This window comes from Branchiostoma lanceolatum, chromosome 7, assembly GCF_035083965.1.
Source record: "Branchiostoma lanceolatum isolate klBraLanc5 chromosome 7, klBraLanc5.hap2, whole genome shotgun sequence".
Classification (NCBI taxonomy): domain Eukaryota; kingdom Metazoa; phylum Chordata; class Leptocardii; order Amphioxiformes; family Branchiostomatidae; genus Branchiostoma; species Branchiostoma lanceolatum.
This window is the reverse complement of record NC_089728.1, coordinates 13,975,536-14,000,932: the sequence shown is the minus strand read 5'-3', so window position 1 is coordinate 14,000,932 and position 25,397 is coordinate 13,975,536. Positions and strand designations below refer to the sequence as shown.

Sequence of the window (25,397 nt, the reverse complement as noted above, 5' to 3'; positions counted from 1 at the left end):
TTATTCGTGCTTAAGGCTTGTAGCCTTAACACCTATTACATTATGCATGTGGTAATTGTTGCAAAATGCATTATAAGATCAATCTTTTCTTAGCGTTATTATCACAATCTTATTAGTTCACATAAAGTAATACAATCATAGGAAAACATAATACAAAATAAATCAAGCAACTGCATCTAGATTCTCTAACAAGTCAAACGTTTTAGATAACATCCACTATATCTTTCATCAGTGACTATCACAGTGTGCTATACTGAGAGTAGATGCTATATAAGCCCCCTGCCTTCTTAGAGAATTTATCCAGTGGCTTGAATTTTTTTGCATTGTTTTATTCATTATATTTGTCTACTTATGATATATAATACTAATACTGTATATATAATCTTCATCGACATAAAAGGAATAGCTCAAATTTAAAGAAGGAGAAATGAGATTATTGTAGGATTTGAGGTCATTATGAATTATTATCTATTCCAGAGTCACAGTCAAGTGATAAAGCTAGCTTAGTTTCCTCGGCCTTGACTTTGGGAGCGGTAATGTAATACAAAGCGAGCGCCGAGAGTGTGGGAACAGGCACCCAGCCATATGCGCCGGCGCCTGTCTTCCGTTGAAGTTTGGATCCAGGTCTATCACATCGCTGTTGTTTTGCAATATTTATTTCTTCATCCCATGAAAGGAAAGTCGAGGGCACGACTTCATTAATGAAATTATCTTTCCTTTCATGATGTCCTGACATTTCTCAACTTTTGTTGATGTTGTAAACCCCATGCGGCGATGTTAGAAGTCAGAGGACACAGCGCGACCTTCACTCTCACCTTCACCAAGTCCCATTCTCATCTTGAGGGTCGGGGACCATGGTTGCTCCTAGCACAAGCTTCCTCCATCCATCCTTCCCTGTCTTTCGTCCTTTGAGTACAGTCTGCAAGTGACCTTCCTGTCCAGTCCCTGATTTCATCTCCCCATCTTGGATAAGTGAATACACGCGGCCAATACACGTATATATCGCAAGATGGCGCTGCTGCCAACGGAAAGCTTTAAGCCTCTGAATGCGCTGATTGTCCAGGAGTTCAGGTTTACGTTGATCGCTGTCATGGAAGGGGGTCTTTTAGTGAAGATATCAGATACAAATCACATGTAGACATCGATTGTGAGAATATCTATAGACGTAAGTGCAAAGAGAATCTCTTGTCTCTATTACTATTGCGGAACAGAATGAAATCGTTGGCCATGTTCTTGATTCCTGTCATGTTCAGAAACATAGTCGAAAGAGTTTAACTATGGAGAGAAATTAATCAAATGACGTGCACGTTTAAAGTTCTAACTAGCGGCTGATGTGATTGGTCAATTGTGTGGAGCTTTGTGTCAAACTATCATTGAGACGATCGATCCAATCAATATGGCTCATATAGAAACTTGCTGCAAATGCTTTTAATGTCGCATGAGGTCGTTCCTACCTATTGCAAGACCTGTGGTGACATGTTCAATCTTTCCTGGGTGACCTCGGCTGAAAATGATTTTTCAGCTGCTACTTTATTGTAACATGTGCTTCTTTGAAGCATGTCCATTAAAGACTGTCGAATATCCTCAATTACAGAACCAAACTAAAAATCAATTGAATACATATCTATTCTTTTTCTTGTTGCAATATTAGAAATTCACCCCCATAGAGGCGCTGCAGAAATTATTTTCTCGGTAAGTATAACACCAGAAGTCGTACAAATGGGTTAAATACATATGTTTAATTGATAACCCAATATTCAACCTTGAAGTACCCTTGACCGTGCCGGTAAAATCAGCTAAACCATGTATCAAATATCATATTTGATAATAGAACTAGTGGTACTCAATATGCAACATTGCAATATCGCAAATGAAGAATTGTTACTTAATGAATATAAATTGATCATTAATGAAACGTATGCATGTGACATATTAATATTTCAACATGCATTTTGTTCCTTCTGATAGCTTAAACCATATATGCACCAGTAATTATTTGTAATTGAAGACACTGGTAAAGACTTTGCTACTGAAGCTCCCGTCACACATCCAGGACCTTTTTACGACTTTCCTCCTGACCACTATACAACCAAGGTCGGTGGTTGGGAGTATCCAGGAATCCATCCTATTCTTAGACTAGCTTCAGTTTGCTCCTCTGATGCCATCTAAGAAGAACATTGTCTTTTCCTTTTATCTACTTATTCGGTTTTTTTTAATTCATAGTCAGCTGTCATAGATGACCTTTAAAGACTAGAAGACAACTTTGCCAACCAACTCCCAACCACAGATGACCTTAGTCATGGTTGATTTAACGTACTCCCAAACATGGTCTGGAGAAGGTCGGGAGGCCATGGTCGGCCATGCGTGACAGGGGCCCCAGTGTCACAATTTATAAGCGACATCATAAACGTGGAACTACAACACTAGTTTACTTTCTCCGGTACTAAAATTCTTAAATGAACGAAAACAAAACTTTTGGGTTTCTGCAATATCTTATTCTTTTGCCTTGTTGCTAATACCAAAGTGCGCCACGCGCAATAAACTAAATCTTCCGGCCTTAACAAGACATAGCGTCCATGTTTTATTAGTTTCTCCAATCATAATCAAAGCACACCAAACCGTTGCTCTCTGAAAATGTACGGTCACTGAAGCTGTTCCATACCTATGATAAAAGTCAGTCTTGTACTTATGCCAAAGATCCCCCGAACAGACAATTTCAAAGGCGGTAAATACTCCCCATAATAAGCTATAAAATTGTTATTTTTACGAGTTTTCATAGAGGGTAAGTCCAAAGCTTTACATTTTGATAGACGCTGTCTTGTAACTGTGCTTAAGGGTTTACTGAATAAGTGGGTGTAGCAGACGTCTTTGATTGCATGAAGAATTAAAATGCCTGATTTAACACCAAACTTAATCCACAGAATAAATATACGTGTAAGTACGTAGGAGGGGGACGGGAACTGGGGCGATATGCAAAGCCTTAAAAAGCCCCTGTCTCACTGGACCCGCGGCACGCTGGCGACTTCACTGCGACCGGGCGATTTGACAGCGTGCTCCACGAATTTCATCGATAGAAAAAAATTAGAATCTTTTTACGCTTTAGTGTGTTTGTTGTCTTTTCAGTGATACTTATATGTTTTGCATGATAATCCCATTATAAAGTGAAGGGTTACACAAATTTACTTTAGGACGCAGAGAGGTCGCCAACGTGCCGCGGGTCCAGTAAGATAAGGGCGTTAGATGGAAGAAAAGACACTCCAGGCTTGAGACCATGTTGAATAGATCAAAAGTCCGAGCCTTTTGGAGATGAGAACATGTCTCGGCTCTGACGGGTCTGGGAGGCGGACCGCCGGCCTTTCTTCTTCGGGGATTTGGACAGGCGCCTGCTGGTGATCAGCGACAGTTCGCCTGGAATGATAAGGCATTTCACGTCACAAACATTAGCATTCCTTCACTTCCTGATATATCCTATTTCAACGCCTGCAACTAAACGCATATCTACAAGCCATACGTCTTGGCCATTGCATGTCTAGACCACGTGATACAGAAACAGGAAGTTCTGTGACAGTACCAAGGACAGTTACCAGGCGGCCCGAAACCTTTGCTATGTCAAGACGTAGCCGCAAAACCAATTTTTATGGCCAAAAAACGAAAGCTTCTTGAGTTATGCTGTTCAACCACAAAAAGCACGGTGGTCCGGACACCACGTCACACCAGCCACTCAGAGGTTGTGTCCCACATGTAATGAAAATATTGAAGATGAATTTCATTTTGTGATGAATTGTCCCACTTATAGTAAAGAGAGAGAGAACTTCAACCTACCTGGTACACAAAGCGATATTTTATATGTATTGTTGCCATGTCCGACTCCTATATCCACATACATCGGTCAATTTCTCTATAAATCAGTCCAAAAGCGAGACAGAATTTCCTATACATGACTATATTGTAACCCATATACTGGTATCGATAATATTTTGTAGTTCAAATATTAGGATAGACTAGCCTTGTAGTATTGTTGATTTGATGCCATACATTGTACCATGTACGATTGTTGAGCAATGAATTTAATTCATTCATTCATTCATTCATAGAAACAAATAGAAAACAGCCTTCTTTGCGAAGGTAATAACAATACATGTCATTAGATTGCTATACGCAATTGTTTCCAAAATTCTGGACTTTTCCAATTTTAACATTGAATCATACATTTCATAAAGATATATATTTGCAAGCCAAAATGCAGAAACATAAAATATCATAATTATTACCCAATAAACTTTCCGATTTATCTTGATTTTCCATCGCCTCCGCATGGACCTCTCTGGTGTAGATATTGTTCAGCTTCAGCTGCAGTTCATGTGTAGTCCGCTGCATGGCGTCCGCTTGCTCGCAAATCTATACAGTCAAAATGAAAATCGCAGGGTAAATTCACAACTCTTTGTCTAGTCTTTAGTCTGCCTCCAAGAGAGCCCTACTGGCAGATGAAATAAGAGTCAAAAACCTTATACATCCATGACATGTTTTATCATGCAAATGAATTCCACATCTACATGATATATGCATAGTAATGTGCACCTTGAGCTAACTTACCGGTGCCACAAGTATGAAATTACTATCATATACCACTTAGATGAACTAGATGACACTTTTGCCTAAATAGTGCAAATTAGGCCAATATTTGTATTAGTAGCTGTAGCAGCTGCTATAAACAAGTATGATGTTCTCATCATTTACCACTCAGATGAATTATGGCACTAATCATACAAATGATAACCTTATTTGCAGAATTGTCATCTATTAATGGCCCACCCGTCATGAATTACAAGCGTTATTAGTCAAATTATGTAAAACATAGGAATTATAGACTTTTCACAATAGTTATGCAAATTAATTCATTACGCCTAAAACAATACCTCAATTTCAGGCAGATTTTGATGTACTATGTCTTTGCATGGTGCATCTACCTAATAACCAACGACGTATAGCCTTTTCAAGCCCCGCTACCCGTGCGCGTTACAGAGACAGAGACAGAGGTCGTGTGAGGACAGGTCTGGAGATGTCTATGCCACTGTAGGCAGTATAATGTTATAATTGCAACTGGAAGACCAATTTGTACACAATCACACAGTACATCTGGCAATGCCGACGGGGACGATTAAAGTAGAACGCGTAGATGTGGGGATCTCCAAGCAATTGATGATGTGCGTGCTCTGCTGGATGATCTAGAAGTAATCTCAAAGCAGATCTCTACGGGGACAAATCCCTACGGACCCCGTTATGCTACGGTCACATTTCCAATCCGGGGCCCGGCCGGGCTGTTTGTGATAACGAAAAATAAAGAATGCATATAAAAAAATTGCACGACATATGGCTAGAAGTAGGGTTTTTTTCAACGTTTTGTGTCTTTTTTTGTCTTTTATATCATGTTTTTCGTTCCCGGTCGGGTGCCGCTTTGGAAATGGGACCGTAGCATTACTGCAGAATATGGCCGGCTGGATACGATTTTGCCACCGTAGAGATCTGCTTGGGGATTTCCTTTAGCCCGTCTAGTAGAGCACGTACATCATTAAGTTGCTGACATTCAAGTTCACCTGAAAGCTATAAGGACGCGCGGCTTTGGCGAAGGCCATGACAGCGTGTTTCAACACCCAACCTAATCTGCGTAAACATGCTGTCACACGTTTTCACTGGCTAATAACATTTATTTTATATTTCAAGCGCATCGTTAAAGCGAAAAAATTATATGTAAAGGCCATGTTGATTTGGTTATATGTATAACATTCGCGCGCGCATCAATTTTGTCGGTTTCCAAAAAACGTTTTAGGACAAACTGTAAATCGTACAAAGCAGCTGAAAAATGAGAAAATAAATGCCGTTAACGACAAAAACAATATATTTCAGGAAACGAGTGCCAAAGTCAGTTTCAAAGAAAAAGAAGATGTGAAATTACAAAAATGAAGAATACATTATAATTATGCGGCTTATCATACTCTGTGTGTAAGTTTTGTTCATCCTTCCTGACCACGTTGATTTCATAGTGAAGACGGATTTTTTCTGCCAAACCTTTTTTTAATTGCACGCTCGCATCAGTTTTGGGGTCCCCATGGATGTCATTCATATAATCAAATCAACATGGTCTAACCGTACCCATTGGGAGCTCCCTCGTATCTCTACGGGCCTGCTGCGAGTATTGCCCGCCCGCCCAATTCGCGCGCACATTGGGGAATTTTCACGGGGTTAGTTTTGATTACTTAGGGGCGGCAGTGATCAGAAAGGCTGGCTGGAAAAATAGGCTATCAGAAAAAGGCCTACGCTTTAGGACTGGGGCTGGTATAACACCCCATAGCTGGCCCGTGTGAATGGTTATCAAACTAGTATACAGTTTACCGTTGTTTTTAGCTTTGAATATTGAATGGTGATCTAGCTAAAAGCGTTCGAGTTATGAGAATGGCATTTTCAGACATTTTCTCATGTCATTTTCAGTAAGTCATGCGCGTATATGATAGTTGATAGTGATGGGGCTATGCTTGACATGAAATACTAGCCTGTGTTACACAATATTGCTACTGCTAATGCTACTGCTAATGCTACTGCTAATGCCACTGCTAATGCCACCGCTAATGCCAACGCTAACGCTAATGCTAATGCTAACGCTAATGCTAGCGCTAATGCTAATGCTAACGCTTATGACACCGCTAATGCTAATGCTAACGCTAATGCTAACGCTAACGCTAACGCTAACGCTAACGCTAACGCTAACGCTAATGCTAATGCTAATGCTAGCCTGTGTCACACAATCGTTCGCTGTCAGGGGCTGATTGGGCACCTTCCTCATGGATATAAAAAGCTTGATATAGCCAGACTACTGTTAAGGTTATTACGTATAAAAAATATGATAAGCTTTTTACACAAACTTAGAATGACTGGGAAACAGAAATAACCTGTAGTGCAACAGTTTTGGTTGTGGTGACGCTTTCGTTCAGCCGTCGCGCCATCTCCTGCAGGGCTCTGATGGTGTCCAGAGAAACGGTCACTTCACGTCTGCCGAGCTTGCTAACCGGTGTCTGTTGTAAGTATTAAGAAGATCACATATTATAGTTAGAACTGTATAAAGCCCCTGTCAAACATTCAGAACCTTTCCACAACTTTGCTCCCGACCAAGGTTGTCGCTGGGTTGGGAGTAGCCTGGAACTAAGTTGACTCTAGCTATTCTAGCTATAGTTAGCTCCACTGGTTGCATACAACCAGAATTTGACACTCCCGATTTTGATTATATAGTCGGCTGGCTCACACGATTTTTAAGGTCTAGAAGGCAGCCTTCGCCGACCAACTCCCAACCACAAATGACCTTCATTAAGACCATTTCCCAACCATGGTATGAAGAAAGTTGAGAGGCCACGGTCGGCTAGCGCTATTTCTAATAGTGGTTTGAGAGTCGAAGTTGCACAGATCCATTTATTTTCATTCATTCTACGCTAACAAGATACCTGCGGCTACAAACACAACTGGTAACTGAACCCAGCGTTACTTCCTAAGTCTCAAACGAACCACAAATTTGACACAATCCTCACTGATTGTTCTTCGAGTTCTCCTGTGCGTATTACCTCTCCATAACTACATGCACAGGGACCAGTTCTCACAACTTCTGACGGACCATAACGGTGAAAACTTTATTTTGAACTGTCAATCACTCAGTACACTTGAAGTTCACCAATGCGTGTACTGCGGGAGAAGAGAAGACATTAATACCCAATAGCTCTTTGATGACTCCACTTGTGACGGAAATCGCAGCGCTGCGACGACCTGTTACCATTAAGGAGGCAGAAACTTGGCCACGGCGGCGCTAATAAACAAGACATGTGACGACGTTCCCTCTTTAGGGACGCTCTCTCTCGACACTTTGAGTTGTATTAGACTGAGCAATCGATAGTAGCCTTGAACCTTTTCGTAGACTCCAGAAAGCGGCGTAACAAGCGAAGTTGAAGAGTTTTTGATTGCCCGAGTACAGCGTATATGCCATCACAACTTGCATCATTTGCAGCTGCTTCTTCAAAACTTGATACAAATTGTTCTTTCATGCATGCGGAGATGTAGCCCCTGGGAGGGCTGGTGTCGACTCGTTAGTTTTCTGTCTGACTTCTCTGAACAAAAAGGTCTCATGTAGCGCAGAAACAGATTAATTATCTGTCTCAACACATGCGTTCGCCCCAGGCCCCTTGTGTCTCGACAAACAACAATGATTCGCGCCATTTAACGTTTCTCTATGATTTATCTTGTGAGTTGTGGTGTTGTTTTTATCGGTCTGTCTGGATCAAAGGGTTGTGGTTTGAATCCTGATGTACAGGTAGTAATAAGTATAACAGGAGTAGTTTAGAGAGTGATGTAAGCCGCCATTTCGTATCTGAAGCACGTCAGAACCCGATACACTTATATAAGGGTATGCCCTTTGTAGGGGCGGGCCAAATCCTACCACTTCCAACTAGCACTAAGTCTATTTAGTACAGATTTGGCGTGGGGCTTTACTACATGTAGGTCATAAGTATTGCACCGCTCAGATCCGCTCCTAAGCTCGAAAGATTTAGGTTGACAATTTGACTAGATGTAATAGTCATGGAGAGGTCATCTTTAACAGGTTAGGACAACTTTGCCCCCCTCCCCCCTCGACAGCGTAGATACATTAATTCCTCATTCTTATGCCCTGAATTTGGTCCATTGCTAGCGAGTTGCATGTCTTGCAAAAGACTGATTAAATCTGTCAAACACTAGTAGTTACCTCAGCGTGGCTTCCGGACCAGAACTGAATCATACATTAAGCCACTAGAATATGACGAATTGTATGGATAACGTATACTGACAGCTTTTCGTGCGCCAAAGCAATTCGGGTAACATCGCCTTGATATCTTTGCCAAGATGTCTCAATCAACGAGGCACCATACTTTTTACAAGTGCAACTTACATAAAAAATATTTTGAATGCAAATCATCTTTCGTACAATCATATACAGACCTATTTTCTTTCTATCGACATCACTCTTCTATACAATAATTCTGGTAAGCCCAACTTCCATAGATATCCTAAGTGCACTATTCTCTCTCACGTAAGAAAGAACTATAATTATTTCTCCAGAACACACATGCACAATGAATGCGCTCTTATATGACAAAATCCTGCCATTTTTAGTGCATTCAAGACTAAATTAACTTAATGATAATGCATTTATTAAATACTAAAACTACTCAGGTATGGGATTTCAAACTTACATTTTCACGCACCACCTTGCCTCTGCAAGTATAATTTTTTGTGCATTTTCGTTTGTTTTGAGACCTTTTTTGTGAATGCTAGACAGTATCAGAAGAAAAGGCCATACTTCAGAGGGTCAAGGCCCCCAGTCTAGTATTGTTTGTTCATGATATCTCAGCTGAAAGGTTTTCACCTCACATGTCACCTCAAATCGTCACCCCTTTCTGTACGCACAAGTTTCAACTACTCTGTTTTGCGGCCCTATTCGTATTCTATTACGCTAGGGGAGCCAATTGGGGCTATTTTTGACTCCACACTGCGGATTGATGCTAGGGAATGATCACAAAGTAAATAGTGCACTACAAAAACAACTTGTTTCTCTTAACTATCTCTTAATCATGCCCGACGGCCATTGTTTGTTACAATCCTCAGTAGTCAGGTCACCGGAACGGAAAATAGAACTAGAAGCCAACTGTAAAGTTTTGAGTAATTTTTCTCACGTACACCAAGACGTTAAATGCACCATTGCACTATACGTGTGCAATTTGTGCTGTCAAGATAGTCCCTCTTGTAAAATGAAGTAGACACAATCATTCGGCTGAGAGCAGCAACTTGACTGATTATAATTTCAGCTAGTTCCACTCGTTGCACACACCAATGTACCCTTCTTGCTTTAGAAAGTTCAAGTGTTTAACTCACGTCGTACGTTAACAGAGACATGGTTCTCCGCTTGGCTCGTCACTCGCCACAGAAGACCGAACTGTCACATTTGTCCGGCAAACAGACTGGGACAAACTCACGTTTGCGAACCTACCGTGCCCCGGGGGGCAGAAAAATACGTCACTCAATTTTCACACACGGGGTACTGTAAATACAGAAATGTTCGCGGTGGTTTTATGTTCGAGGTTTTCGCGGTGAACTTTCAACGCGAATTTAAAACCAGCGCGAAACTATTTGTTCACCAATGACTGATCATGAAGCACTGCTAATGTCACAAACGCGAACTCAAAACCCCGTGAACGCTTCATATTCTCCCTACCGCGAAATAAAAACCACGCGAACGTAAAATCTTTTAAAGTATTACTCCTGTGGTATTGTTTTGGGTGCATGTGTGCCTGTACGTGTGTGTCTATGCACGTGTGTTTGTGTCCGGCTATGTTTCAACAAATAACTCAAGAACCTCTAGATTGAGTGTGATGTTATTTGGTATGTTGGTAGGTGTTGGCAAGACGAAGGTCAAGGTCGATTTTTGGCCCCCTGGTGTGTGACTTTAGTACTGCAGCAGAACTGACTGGACGTGCTACAATCTTAATTTGTTTGGTGGCAGATGGCTTTTGATGTAAGAAAGAAGTAGTGTGAGTTTGGGAATCCTTCAGTTCTAAAGATTACTTACATTATGGTCCCCTACTATGGCATATTACATTCTATACATCATAGCTATATTTCATAAATAGTGTGAAGTTGGAAGAAAAAGAACGACCTTAAGACATGTTTCAATTGACCTCTCTTCAGTGCCTTTCTTATGCTATGGTCACAATTGGAATTGAGCCGGGTTTTTTTTTTCACTTTCGGGCGTGACCACTACATAGCTCCGTGGGGCATTCTGCGGCTACCGGCCTATTTTGGGGCACGATTAAGAGTCAAGACTCCGAAACACACCCAGACCACTACCGACTTACTCCCGAACACCAGTTGACTCATTCTAGACCTCGCGTCCACAGCCATTCAAAATTTCAAAACAGTCGGGTTTTTTTTCCACTTACGGGCGTGACCTCTACGTGGCACCGTGAGACACCCTGCGGCTACCGGGCTATTTTTGGACACGACCGGGCCCCGGCTTGATTTTAACTAGGAGATAAAATCAACCCGGGACCTTGTCACAAATAGACGCCGTAAGCTAATCGTAAGAACAAGAGATACCCCCTGGTATCCGGCAGTCCACCGGAACGAATCTGTGACTTCAGGACCTGGCCGACGCTTCACCCTATCCTGGCACCGACGCTAATGTGACCGTAACATTAAACAACAAGCTCTAACGGGGTAAAGGCCTCTTGGTACGCATGAGGAGAGGGCAGTATAACCACTAGACCAGTTCTTATCATCTGTTGCTTAACACCTTCCTCGACTTGCTACGTGGCTGTCACTCCCACCGGAGCGAACCAAGCTGCCAAAGTATATTTTGACTGTCTGGTACTAATGAACGTTGAAGCACACGGGACACCAGCTTCCACAGCTAAATTGCACTGTGCCTATGTATCCGCCAAATCAATAAATTGCGGGCTCATTTGGAGATCTTAGGACTACAGACTTATTTCATTTGACTTCAGACCGAATTAGATTGGACTAAGTAACTGGGAACTTCAGAAGGAAGATGTATAGTTCACATTAAATTATTATATGCGATACGTATTGATATATAATGCCAAATGACGCGTTGCTCTCGGAATACCATATCTCTTTTTGCATTCATAGAGGGTAGTTTCATATGCAGGGGTCTTTACTCTTAGCTAGATTTATTGGGTCACAAAATACTTTCAGCAGCTCCATCCATATCCATTAAGTTCATACGACCTTGCCCTAAACTTCAGACAGGTGTATACCTATAGCCAAGAGCTTTAGGACTAAAAGGTCGTCTGTAACTTATGAGTCACTCTCTGACAAGGTCGAGGTCAAGCAAGCTTTCAAGAGCAGGCATGTCTAAGACTACTTGTAAAAAAGTCGAGATAGACCATTCGTTTTCTCGCTCCATCTTTGCATGACTAATGACAATTGCAATGGTGACCGTAGTGGGTGTAGTCCCGTCCGGGCCCCAAAGCCAGAAATTTGTCTCGGAGGACTGGTGGGTTCCTGAGGATAACTCCCGATGCTCGCACGATTAGCTCACGGCGTCTATTTGGTACCGGGTCCCGCGTTGAAAAGTCCTAGTTAAAGTCACCGCGAGGCCCGGCCGGGCCTAAAAATAGTCCGGCAGCCACCAGGTGTCCCACGGAACCCGCGGCAAGTTGGTGACTTTGACGCGATCAGGCGATTTGACAGTGCTCTTAACGAATTTCATCAATAGCTTTGTGTGTTTTGTGGTCTTTTTAGTCACACTTTTACGTTTTGCAAGACATTTGCATGATAGAGTCAAGGGTAACACAAATCCAATTTAGGATGCAGCAACGACACCAACGTTCCATGGGTCCAGTGAGATATGGCCTTTAAATTGCACCCTGCCTTTGCATCTAGCAAATCAACTTCTCTGTGAATTGCGGGCTCATTTCGAGATTGTAAGTCATTAAGAGTAAAAACTTGCTTCTTTCGCAATACTTTCTTTCATTGAAACAAGTAACTGAGAACTTTTAATGGAAGATATACAGTTCACATTGAATGATTATATACAAGACGTATTGATATAGAATATCAAATCATGGCATGCTGATCCCGTTTACATTCATTGAGGGTGGTTTCATATGCAGGGGCCTTCACTCTAAGTTACATTTATTGGGTCATCTTCAAAGTTTACGATAAAACTTTCAGCACCCTGATATATTAAGTTCATACGATATTGCCCCAAACTTCAGACATGCATTGTATATATATATATAGCCAAGAGCTTTAGGACTAAAAGGTTGTCTGTAACTTATGAGTCATTCTCTGACAAGGTCGAGGTCAAGCAAGCTTTCAAGGGCAGGCATGCCCAGGACAACCTGTAAAAATGTCGAGATCGAGTATTCCTTGTCTCATCCCATATTTACATATTTATGTCTAGAGGATTGGTTGTTAGATCCGGATGAGCTGTGAATATGTCGGTTGGAGGTGGAGGACTTAACGCCATGCATATTGATGGCCACTTGATGTGTAGATCTTCACTCTGCTCCGTTTTATTTGTCCAATATAAACCGTACGTTCCGTGATCTCGTAAATGTATGAGACAGTCTTAACGTTTATATTTGCATGACCCTTGGCTTCGCTCCACGGTGAAAGCAACACATATCAGCTCGCCTGTCACGTAAGATACGAGCTTAAGATGCAATATATAGTAGTGAACATATAGCGTGTTTGATAAACAAGTCGATCCCAATAAGTTAGAACATAGTCAGAGAACATAGTTAAGACTAGAGTAGTCACATGGTATACTGCTCATTATTGTCTGTCCGTCCTTTCTATTAAACATGTACTCGCAATTAGCCTACGGGCAGGAACTTGCATTAAACTTTCGATAAAAACGCCCTTGATACAACAAGGATCCTAGGATCTACTGGTTGCGTTCAATTTGGAAAAAAAGTTACAAGGATGTTCAGTACGAATGCTTGCCTCCGGATATAGGCTGTCTATAACGTCAGCCCACGCCTTCTCTTCACGATTACACTTGGTCGAGCGTTGTGAATGTTAAATGTCGTCACTGAAAGAACGCTTTCTTCAGGCTGCTTTGCTGTACGTGGCTGGCGATAAAGTTTCAAAGGCATATATACTACATGTAGATATATTTGTATGTAACAGCACGCGCAGTTGCCGATATGTCATTTTTGGGTATTAACAGCCGATCATGTGATGTCTGGCCTGGTATCAACCCTTTTTTTACCTCCTGTCCGCTTCTTTGATTGTCTTTCCGCAGAATGTGTTCCTCGGGGAAGCGAACGAGCAAACTGGAGCTAGAGTAGGATGAATCCAACGCTTCACGAAAGGGCACCGTGCGATGTATCAAGAGCAGTTAAGTCACTGACAAACACTCAACCGTTGAAGGTACCGTGGCACTGTTGATGTATGCTCTGAAGATAAAAGGACCATGTAGTGTGCTTATAGAAGGCCATCATTTACCACAGCGCTGACTGAACGCTCCGCGATACACCCGAATTAAACTCTTTCATTGTCACCCGGTTTCATCAGGGCACGGTGCATGAGATGGAGCGTTCCGAGCACTGGGTATTATTTGGAACATTTGGTGGAAATGTGGCCAAAAATTTGTACCAGCGGACTGACAATGTGTAGCATCCTTACATTGTACCTGTTACAATCGTTGTGCAATAAACTTTGACTTGACTTGCTCATGCTTTGGTCCCAATTGGAAAAAAATGGGCCCGCCTGGTACTTCACGGGTTGTTTTTGCACTTTCGGGCGTGACCCGTACGTGGCCCCGCGGGACACCCTGCGGTTGCCGGGCTATTTTTAGACCCGGCCGGGACCTCGACAAATTTTTACCAAGACTTAAAATCGACGCGGGAGCCGGAAAGAAATAGACGTCGTGAGCTAATCGCGCTAACACCGGGAGGTACCCCATGGGACCCGGCAGTCCACCGGGACAAATTTGTGGCTTCGCTGCCGGCCGCAACTACACTCCCGACGGGCACCGGCGCAATTGGGCCCGAAGCATAGTAGGGTGTACTTCTCGTGTTGACGACGCAGCAAAATGGCAGACGTTGAGTAGTACCTCCCGTAGTTTACATTAAAATTGTGTCTAAAGTACCATGGACGGCAATTGCAATGCTACACAATGTCACATGGCATTCAGTGTTCATTCTTTAATGACAAATTTTCACCAAATGGCGTTGTCCAAATCCATACACTGAGAAATAATCGTGGATTTAAAAGTCAATGTGGTCACAGCAACCATAACATGCTGTTTATTAAGATTGTTCGCAAGAGAGTAAAGGATGTTTGGATTATTGGAAAGCCTTTGATCTTCATAAGGTTATGCCTAATGGGCATCAAGTGGGTTACGGCCTTGCCTTCGAAACAGCAGAGTTGTTATGATAAGCCCTTGTCACACATTCAGGACCCTCCCACACCTTTGCTTCCCACCACTTCCCAACCAATTGCAAGGTTGGCGCCGTGGGTTCTGAGTAGACTGGAGTCCATCCTATTCTATGATCCTATCATAGTGGGTTCTGAGTAGACCGGAGTCCATCCTATTCTATGATCACATCCAAGCAGAACATGGCTTTCTCGACTTTGCTTCTCCAAAACTTTTTAGTCAACCGGCTCCATTTTGGTATCTGACGCTTCTAAATCTACCTGACATAAGAGAGCGTCTGCCTGAAGGCTGGCAGCTGGCACCTTCTTGCAAATTCGAATAGAATACTTGATGGCGTTTAGGGAGGCCTCCAGAAGAATGGGGTACCTCCCTAGTTCTGCCCGTGCAGCAAGATTGCCAGCTGTTTGGGGACATTGAGTGGATATTTGCAAAATTTCAAGTGTACAGATTCAATAGGACCAAAATATTTGGCTTTTGAAAGACCCCCATATCTCAGACCAATATAGCAATATGGGTTTAATACAGTAGTCGAAGAGTTTGGTCTTAACGGTTAGTGAGGCATTAGCATCAGAGACTGTCTGATGCTAAACATTGCTTTGATAATAACAAATCCAAAATGAAACTCAAACTGTTAAAGATTGACGGACTGCTCACAACTAACTCCCAACCTATTCTGGAGAAGGTCAGGTGCATGTTCGTGGTTTCATTCGAGACTTCATTACCGAGAAACAAACAAAAAAATGTGAAAATGCTTCAAATGTTTCAACCGCGAACGTAAAACCCCCACGAACTCTCCAATTTCTCCCTACCTCGAAATAAAATCCCCGGGAACGTTTCGCATTTTACTGTATATAAAATGTCTAACGCAGGGTTTAAAGTCTTCAGCAGCTTCGCTTGGTAGAAATGCCAAGGAGATTCTTGTCACGTTTGTTGGTCTTGGGTGTCTTCAACTGTGGATTTTCACTAAGCAGTAAATCTCCATGAAAAATGGAGATATAGTTTGAGTGCGCGCGCGCGTGTGTGTGTCTGTCTGTCTGTCTGTCTGTCTGTCTGTTTGTGTTTCCGGACTATTGTAGTCAGCATAACTCAATAATCTTTAAATAGATTATGGCCCCCCTGGTATGAGACCTTGGCACTGCAGCTGAACTTCCGTTTTTTGTGTGTCTCTTTTAACCTGGACATGCTATGGTCTTGTTTTTCCTGATTTAAGGAAAGAAGTTATTGGTATATCCATAAAACACTTCTTAAGTCATATGCAGATTCTTCATTGTGTTTCTACCCAGCATATCGTCAGGTCCAACTGTTTCCAGTGTTTTAACGCCAACTTTTGATCTTGGGCGTCTTCAGCACCAAACCGTTGATTTTTCATTTGACAGTTACGTTTATGAAGGTTAGACATACAGGTATAAACAATATATAACGTTAAAGACAACTCAAACTCTACAACTATATCAAATTCGGAGACTTAATTCCGGACGTTTTGGCAGTTGGTTTGCCATGATTTAAGGTAAGAAGTTATAGTGATGGATGTCACTCGAAACGTCCGGAAATACATCTCCGAATTTTTATCCAGTTGTAGAGTTTGAATTGTCTTTATATGAAGTAATAAAATTCTTCATTGTGCTTCTACCCAGTATTCCCTGCCTGGCACGGTTGTGACGGCTCCCACCGTTGAGTCGTTCTGTGCCAGGCTGGAGGCCTGCCCGCCTTAGCCTGGGACCTCAACTCCTCCTACTTTGCCCCTGACGGGGCTATATGGGGGTATCCCATGATGAAATCGTCAGGCCCAATTGATTCCAACTTTGGTGAAAACTTTCCGAGGATATTCCTGAGAGCGGTATACATGTGAGACGTGATGTGGCAGTAATGGATGAGCAGGTGGCCCGGATGGGATGACTCGGTGGATTGAGCCATGATTGCCGCCGGGATTCAAACATTGAAATGAAGTTAACAGCTTCGCAGCGGCTCTAGTCAGCCACGGATGACATTTGAGTGGCTTGTTTACGAAGAAATGAGAGCGGCCCTGTCTTAAAATAAAGGTTTTGGTCTTTTTTTCAAGACGCACGTTTGCGAAATGTGCTTCATGGTGACAAAGGCAATGGCGCCGGAGATTATTTTTTGTTGTTTTTCAATTCAGTTATAAGGATGAAGCAAACTGATTGATTTTTGTCTAGTTTGGACGTTATCGTTATCTATAATTTCTTGTTTAGACCTTAGAAAAACCTGAAGCCTATAGTAGCTTTGCGGGAGTTTTTCCCTTGTAGAGAGCGTCAAAAATACCAATTGTGATAGAGAGTCCACGATATCAAACTTATTTTGCGTTCCTCTACTTCAGGTTTATTGTGACTTTACCGGTACCTACTATACTTGTTTGTTTGTTTTATTTATTCACACATAAAAACAGAAAGCAATAATGAAATAATCAGAAGTACAATAAAAACGTGCCTACAAGGCTTATAGAAGCCCTCCTCCTTTCAACTTAACAAATTTCGATTACAAGAATGATAAGATGAATATCGTACAAAGGCAATAACAGATGATGAAATAAATATAACGAACAAATATATAACGAAAAATCGAATACTGATAATGTAATCCAGACGTGGCCACTTCTAGCCCGACCGTAACGTACGCTTTGAGAATACAGTCACCTGGCCCCATGTCATAAGAAATTATTATGAACGAGGACCAGAAATATTTTTAGAAGTAGTTCGGATTTGAAAGAAGATAGTCTCGAAGATGACATTTGAAGGTTATCACAGAAGTAAAGTTCCTAAAAAGGGAGGGGAGGTTATTCCAGACGTTGATGCATTTGAATTTTACACTCATTTGGGTTAAAGAAGTTCTGAATAGAGGGATATGTAAATTTGAGGCTTGACTTGTTTGGTAATTGTGAAACTGGGAGCGAAAATTAATAAAGTTGTCAAGTTATCAGGCAGATTCTGGTTAATGAATTTGGCTATGAAAATAGAGGTAGTGAGTGCGTGTAGAAATTTGAACCAGTAGCGATGCGTACAAATTTTTTTTGGAGAATTAATATTGGGAGAAGGGTAGTTCTGTAGGCATTCCCCCAGACAATATTACAATAGATGAGGTAGGGGTAAACTAAACTGTTATATATTGTAAGAAAGGTACTGACCATACTGATGCAAAATCAGACTCAATAACTTGCCCCTATGCAATTTGTCAAATAAAGAAATCAAAGCTGAGTGAAGCACCAAAGTATCAATTCAGAGAATCCTTCGAAAGGATATGTAAAAGAAAGTATGGAATGGACAGCGACTCCAAATTGGATGTAGATAGCCACTAACTCTTTTAAGAAGTATTGAAAAATGCCAGAAATTTTAGCTTCAAGTCCAGTATTCATCCATGTACCCGACAGCGGTTTCATTACGACGTTTCACATCAGTATGGGAGACGAATACAGGAGTGCCTAGAAAGCATTCGCATGAATTTCATGAGATTCGTACGAATTTTGTGACAAACGCACGAATCACTATGCCAAAAAGCACGAATTTCATGAAAAACGCACGAATCACTCTGTGAATACGCACGAATTTTATGTGACACGCAGTCTTTTTATCCAAACTGGCCAACCGCTGCTCGAAACACTAAGAAACATGCCGCCCCCAACACCGGTTTGCAAAAAAAGACTACGTGTTTTTGTAAGATTCGTGCGTTTTCCATAAAATTCGTGCGTACTCACATAGTGATTCGTGCGTTTTCCATAAAATTTGTGCGTACTCACATAGTGATTCGTGCGTTTTCCATATTAAGATCTGTACGTTTTTCATAAGATTCGTGCGTTTCTCATAAAATTTGTACGAATCTCATAAATTCGTGCGAATGCTTAGGCACCCCAGGAATAGCTGTTGGTTTCCTCTAAGTCCAGGTTGTGGGATTTATGTTCACAAACCACTGGGTTACACACGGGTCGCTAGAAGTCAGGAATACCTTTGCCTTTATTCTGAAGCCTTCAAGCGTAATCTAACTGTACTCAAAGTCTATAGATCGCCGGCAGATACGTTCTTTTGTGGACTACTGTAAGATCACCTGTATCATAGGTCAAACAAACTAAAGGGGAATCTCTCCTGAACTTACAGACAGTGCGGCGTGCCTCGCATGCTAAATGGTGGCGTCGTGTGGCGTAACGGCTAGAACATTCGGCCGTCAAACAAGGGAACCCGAGTTCGATCCCGGCTTGCCCCCAGACATGTCTGGACATGCGCTCGATCGTTGTGCCCTTGGGAAAGGCACTTAACACAAATTTCCTCACTTCACTCAGGTGTAAATGAGTACCTAGCTTCGGTTAGGGACGTCCCTCGGATAGGACGTTAAATGGAGGTCCCTCGTTTGGAGGGAGCCACACCCCGCGCACGTTAAAGAACCCACAACACCTTTCGAAAAAGAGTAGGGGCATGCCCCGGTGTGCGATGGTCCAAGCCTTACAGTCTGGTCTGGGTTGACATCTTAAAATGGTGATAGTCACCTGTTTTGTCAATCATTCCACAAACGTGGTAAATCTGAATAAATAGATAAATAAATTGTGCCCCTAGCTTCTTGGCATTTTCTTATGGGCTGTTGTCTCGTAAAAGTAAAACACATCTCACAAATGAATGCTTTTGACTTCTGAAAGATAAGTAAGACTCGGTGATGATCATCAAATTTTAATATTATATCTGTTCCATTTGTAGATATTGATGATAAAACACTAATAGACTGCTCACAACTAACTCCCTAGTCTTGAGAAGTTAGGGAGGCCATGGTTGGCTATGTGTGGTAGAGGCTATACGGTTTCAAAATACTGATGTATAGGTGCCTCGTATTTTGGGTGAAAATATGCTCAAACTCTTTGTTTCAGCTAAAAAAGTGTTTTTATTGGTCAGAAATTACCCGTGCAATGGCAGCCTTTCTAGTGCTGAATTGGTGCAAGGTTTACAATCACATAATACATAAGGGCAACAGATGCATATTTGCTCACACTTGCATTTTGTGCAGGCACGTTCGTGGAAGGAGGCCGAGGAATGAAATCGCGTGGCCACTTCTAGCCCGACTGTAACGTACGCTTTGAGAATACAGTCACCTGGCCCCATGTCATAAATTCAGCATTCAAAAGAGTAACAAATCCAAACTGAAGTAGATATTATTAGACTCTTTTAAAATGCATTTTAAAATAAAACTTAAGCTACAAGTCGGTCTCGCAACACGTTTCGCATCAGTATGGGCGACGAATAGCTGTTGGTTTCTTCTAAGTTCCCAGGTTGTGGGAGTTATGTGCACAAATCACAGGGGTACACAGGGGTCGCTAGAAGTCAGGAGTGTTGCCTTTTATACTGAAGCTTTCAAGCGTAATCTAACTGTAAACATGTAGTCAAAGTCCACAGTTTGCCGACAGATACGTTCTTTAGTGGCTTAATGTAGGATTATTTGCATCGTAGGTCATACACACAAACTAGAGGGAATATGTTCTGAACTTTGATACAAACGGTATGTACGTCGTGCCTCACATGTGGAATTATGCCCCTGGCTTCTTGGCGTTTTCTCATCGGCTGTTGTCTCCAAACTGTAAAACGTATCTCGTAAGTAAATGCTTTTGACTATACTACTGGAAGATTTGTATATATTATGTTATGCTTATGTATATAATGTACATTTTAATCTTGCAATCTATATAGTTATAACATGTCTGTATTTGTATGTAAGATGTATGTAAGACTAGTCGCGATACGACTAAAGGGTATCGTAATAAACGAATCAACGAACGAATAAGTTAAACTCGGTGATAATCATCAGATTTTACTCTTAATATCTGATCCATTTTGACGGCATAAGGACCTGTTTTTCTTCTTTATCTATGAAGCTTGGTGATTTTTAAACGATGAAGTTACTTGAATGAGATAACATAACATATTATCAAAACATAGTGTTCGGATAAGAGGCATATTGCTATGAGATCCGCGTCTTCAGCTTAGAGTCCAGATATAAGAGTTGGTGTTGTGCACAATCTGCAACGTTTGATACTGAAGATGCATCACTATCTCATTAATGCGTCAAGAAATAAAGGAAATAAAGGAAATGTCACAAAAAAACCACACACAGATCTGTCTGTATCTGTATCTGTATCTGTATCTATACAGCCGGTATAACCGCCATTCGGCGTAACACACCAGCTTCGCAGGCACGTGGCGCGGCAGCAGCTGGTTATATTACGCCGAACGACCTGTCACGTCTAACCTTTGCTATCTAATGAGGATGCTTCCACTGTACTTGGTTGTAACGAGTTCCACTCTACGATCGTTCTAGGAAAGTACGAATTTTTAAACACATCAATCCTAGGTTGAAAAGTCTGGTACTTAAAGGCATGGCTATTTCTTGTCCTTTTCTGAGCTGGTATAAGATACTTATTAGTTGGTACGTCCACCAGTTTATTAGTCATTTTGTACATCATGCATAGTCTGGACATTTTCCTTCTCTCCTCGAGTGACATCCACTGCAGATCTGTTTTCATTTTGGTGACACTAGCACCCCTGACGTAGTTGTTCGTGCAGAATCTAGCTGCTTGGTTCTGTACCCTCTCCAATTTATCTTTGTCTTTCTTAGTATATGGATCCCATACTGTTGCGGCGTATTCTAGGTTTGGTCTTACTAGTGATGTGTACGCAAGTGATTTCACCTTCAATGGGCATGCCCACAAACTACGTTTGATCACTCCCAACGTCTGTTTAGCCTTGTTTATTATGTTGTTGACATGGGCACCCCACTTTAGGTCGGTTGTTAATGTTTTTTTGTTGTTGCTAAAGTCTTACCACAAAACTGGTAGCTAGTTACATGTGGGGTCCTTTTGCTTGTTATGTGCATAATGTAGCATTTTTCGGGATTAAACTGCATTAGCCATTTGCTTTGCCATTCCTCGAGTGCGTTCAGTTCTTTTTGCAGAAGTTGTGAATCATTATGTGTGGACAGTTCTACATATAACAGACAGTCGTCGGCGAATAACCTCACATTTGAATCAAGCTGATCTGGCAAATCGTTTATGTACAAAAGGAAGAGTAATGGTCCCAGGACGGTTCCTTGAGGAACTCCCGACGCTACTCTAACCGGGGCTGAGGCCTTCCCTTCTACCACTACCGTCTGCTCCCTGTTGGTCAGGAAAGCCTTCAGCTACATACACATATACACAAACAAACACACAGACACAGACACAGACACATACGGAGCCAAAATCTATTCCTCCATTTTTTTGGAGGTGAAAATGAATGTGAATCGAAGGCAAGGAAAACTTTTCTGCTACGAAATGTATTGCCGTGAAAAGTTTGAGCACTTCGTTTATGACCTTGTTAACCCCCGGACAGGCTACCATTGCCAGGCCGAGCGGTCACAGAACCTGAACTGATGGTGTCTTTATTCTGTGTAGGACTTTGAACTGACCCCATCTCCGGTTTGAAATATTACCACCTAAAGCATTGGATTCGCTGCAGTAAGAATATAACCTCGTACGTTAAGTCCTCCTGTAGGCTAGGCTTAGCCTCAAAATAATGGCTACCCTAAAAGGTGCCGTGTTTCAACTAGATAAAGTAAAGGTGTTATATGTACAACGCGCTGTAAAATCTTCACAACGACACAGGTCTTGTAGCAAAATCGTATACCAGCGAGGGAAGTGCCGATCGTCTATTTCTAAAGCTGTTCATTACCCTGAAGGATAACGGGGAGTTTGGAGGGTCAAGGGTTGAGTAACCTTATTGATGCCTCCTTGAATATGGTCATGACCTGGCCTAAAATAAAACGTCCACATATTCAGCTAGAACCAAGGAGAGGACCACACGACGTGACTGGAATGACTAATGTGTAATAGTTACGTGAAGAGAGGATTTAAACAAAGTACATTTCATCTTCTCAGCACCATCAGCACCAACATCAATTCGCCCTGTTTTGTATATTCACGAAGGTGCCTTCTGATATATGTTACTTTAGTTCTTACAAAGCAACATCCAGTTTTCCTCGGAGGTACGTATAGTAGCTGTGTAAGCCATTAACATCCCTCATAGAAGCCGTGACTCGGGTGTTGTTTATATTCCGTCAGATCTCGTATAGATAGATAAGTAGATAAGTACCTAACGTTACATGTAACATATAACCATCTATCTCCATCTAGCGGAATGATAACCTCCTTTGGAGAAGAAGCTGCCGGCGATAAACTCTCAATAGATGCCTTTCTGCGAAAAAGCAATATCTACATAATCTTCAGGGCCGAATCGAAGGTAGATGTACACCCTTCGTGACCCTTTAAGGAGAAATTCACAACTGTGATCTCTGTAATTACGTAATTCTTCCAGGGAAAGATAAGAGAGCAGTACAGAGTACACAGAGACGGTGTTCTGTGAATTGTGAAATAAAACCTTGGATCACAAATGTGTTGAGTCCGCACGTCTGGTGTGTAGAGATTGGTGGGTCCGTTAGAGCAAGGGTGCTGGAATAGCCTGTTTGTTGATTCAACTCCTGACTGTTTTTATTTTTACCTTCGCCGGGAATGTATGCATTCGCGGTAAGGTTATGTTATCGGTTACGCCAGCTGTAAAGTGGGTCCGTATGTATGTCGAGATCATAAGTCGAGAGAACTTTGACGGATCTTGCTGATTTTTGGTAGGTAAGTGGCGGTTGTGGGAACGAAGGTCAAGTTCGAAAATGGTTAACCTGCCGTTTTCCTAAAGTGCTCCAGTGGACTTTTTTTGTTAGTGTGTTTGTATGTAGACAACATAACTCGACGTATTGATGATGGATCTGCATGATTTTTGGTGGGTACGTAGAGATTGTGAAAACGAAGATCAAGTTCAAAAATGGGTCACCTGGCATTTTCCTGCGGTACTGCAGTGGGCTATTTATGTATGCGTATTTGTTTGTTGACAGGATAACTCGAGAAGCTGTTGATGGTTGTGCATGCTATTTGGTGAATAGGTAGATTTATTAGAGGGGAAGGTCAAGTTCGATGATGGGCCTCCTAGCGGGTACTTTGGGTACTGCAGTGTAGCTTCAAAGTTTGAGGTCGAATTTTCTGCAAGTGCTACGGTCATGATTTTTGTGTGGTAGATAGTCCATGCCACATGAAGTAAGTTGTGCGCGTTTGGGCCCTCTAGCGGCTTGTTTGGAGCTGCAGCGGGTGTTTTTAATTTATTTGTTTTGACCTTTGGACATGAATAACTAGACTTATGGTCAACGGATCGTCTTGATTTATGGTATGTAGATAGCTCGATTAATGATTTACATAATTGAATATTCATTATGCAAATCAGGAGCTAATTTGCATAATTAGCAAGGAAAGTTTATAAATCTGCTGCCTTTCAAAATAGGACTCTCAAACATGTGACATATATAGCTGAAAAAGAGAGAGGTATCGATAGATACCAATAATGCTAATAGCTACCTATTTTGCATAATCAATGAGAAAATACTGATTGAAAATACCGCAATAGTAAATGATTGGAATTTCATTCTTGTATCATTAGGAACCTAAGTAAAGGTGAACAATATCAGACAAAAATCATGCATGACAAGACCTCACTAACATAATTTATAAGGAAATGTCTACAATTCCCTTTCAATTTGCTATTTTTAAGTCTAAATATTCAGGTTAAATTGCACTGACAGGTGACCTAGTTTACCGGAGCAGGCTCCCTGTGAGACGTCCCTGGAGGACACATGTGATACTTTACTTGCCTGGTGCAGGGCTCTGTTTTGGGGTCAGGGAGGTCACACGGGCATTTAAACACAGCAGTCTTACGATCTAACGCTCTCCCTGTTGGAAGGTATAGGTTTGATAAAAACTGATTGATATGTCTACTATGAAAATAAGGGCATAATTGAAGCAAATACATTGCCAACAAATTGCCTTATTTTCTGTAGTAAAGATAAAAGTTATGATACCAATTAAGTACAAATATTCTTACAGTGATTATTTTTATAACTCTTGGGAGAACTCGTGTAGGTATAGGTATGGGTTTGTTTTAAACTTTGAAAGAGAATACTAGTAACTCAAGATGGTGATGACGGATCGTCATGATTTGTAGGGATGTACATAGTTTGAGTGATGATTTACATGATCGTATAAGAATCATGCAAATCAGGATCTGTGATGTGAAAAAGTATACAAACCCTTGCATTCCATTGTAGTCAAACACGTGACATGTAACTGAGAAAGAGAGGAATATTGATAGATATCAATTATGTAAACGAATACCTAATTTGCATAATTTATGACAAAATACTATAATTCCAGAGTGGTAAATGATGGGATTTCATTCTTGTGGCGTTTGGGAGATAATCAAATGTGGACGCTATCAGACATAAATCATGATGGCCTCATTTACATAATATATGAGGAAATGCTACAATGGCCCTCTTTTCTAAGATTTTACTTTAATGCTGT

At 41.6% G+C, this 25,397-nt stretch overlaps 1 protein-coding gene across 1 annotated transcript; it reads right to left on the bottom strand.

The window, feature by feature from the left end:
• Window positions 1-2,473: 2,473 nt before the first annotated feature.
• LOC136439462 (uncharacterized) lies at window positions 2,474-10,057 on the bottom strand. Its single transcript, XM_066434910.1, has 4 exons — window positions 9,943-10,057; window positions 6,945-7,067; window positions 4,272-4,398; window positions 2,474-3,408 (listed from the first exon to the last, which is right to left on the bottom strand). The coding sequence occupies exons 1-4, from the start codon at window positions 9,961-9,963 to the stop codon at window positions 3,284-3,286; spliced, it is 396 nt and encodes a 131-aa protein (XP_066291007.1). The 5' UTR covers window positions 9,964-10,057; the 3' UTR covers window positions 2,474-3,283.
• Window positions 10,058-25,397: the final 15,340 nt, after the last annotated feature.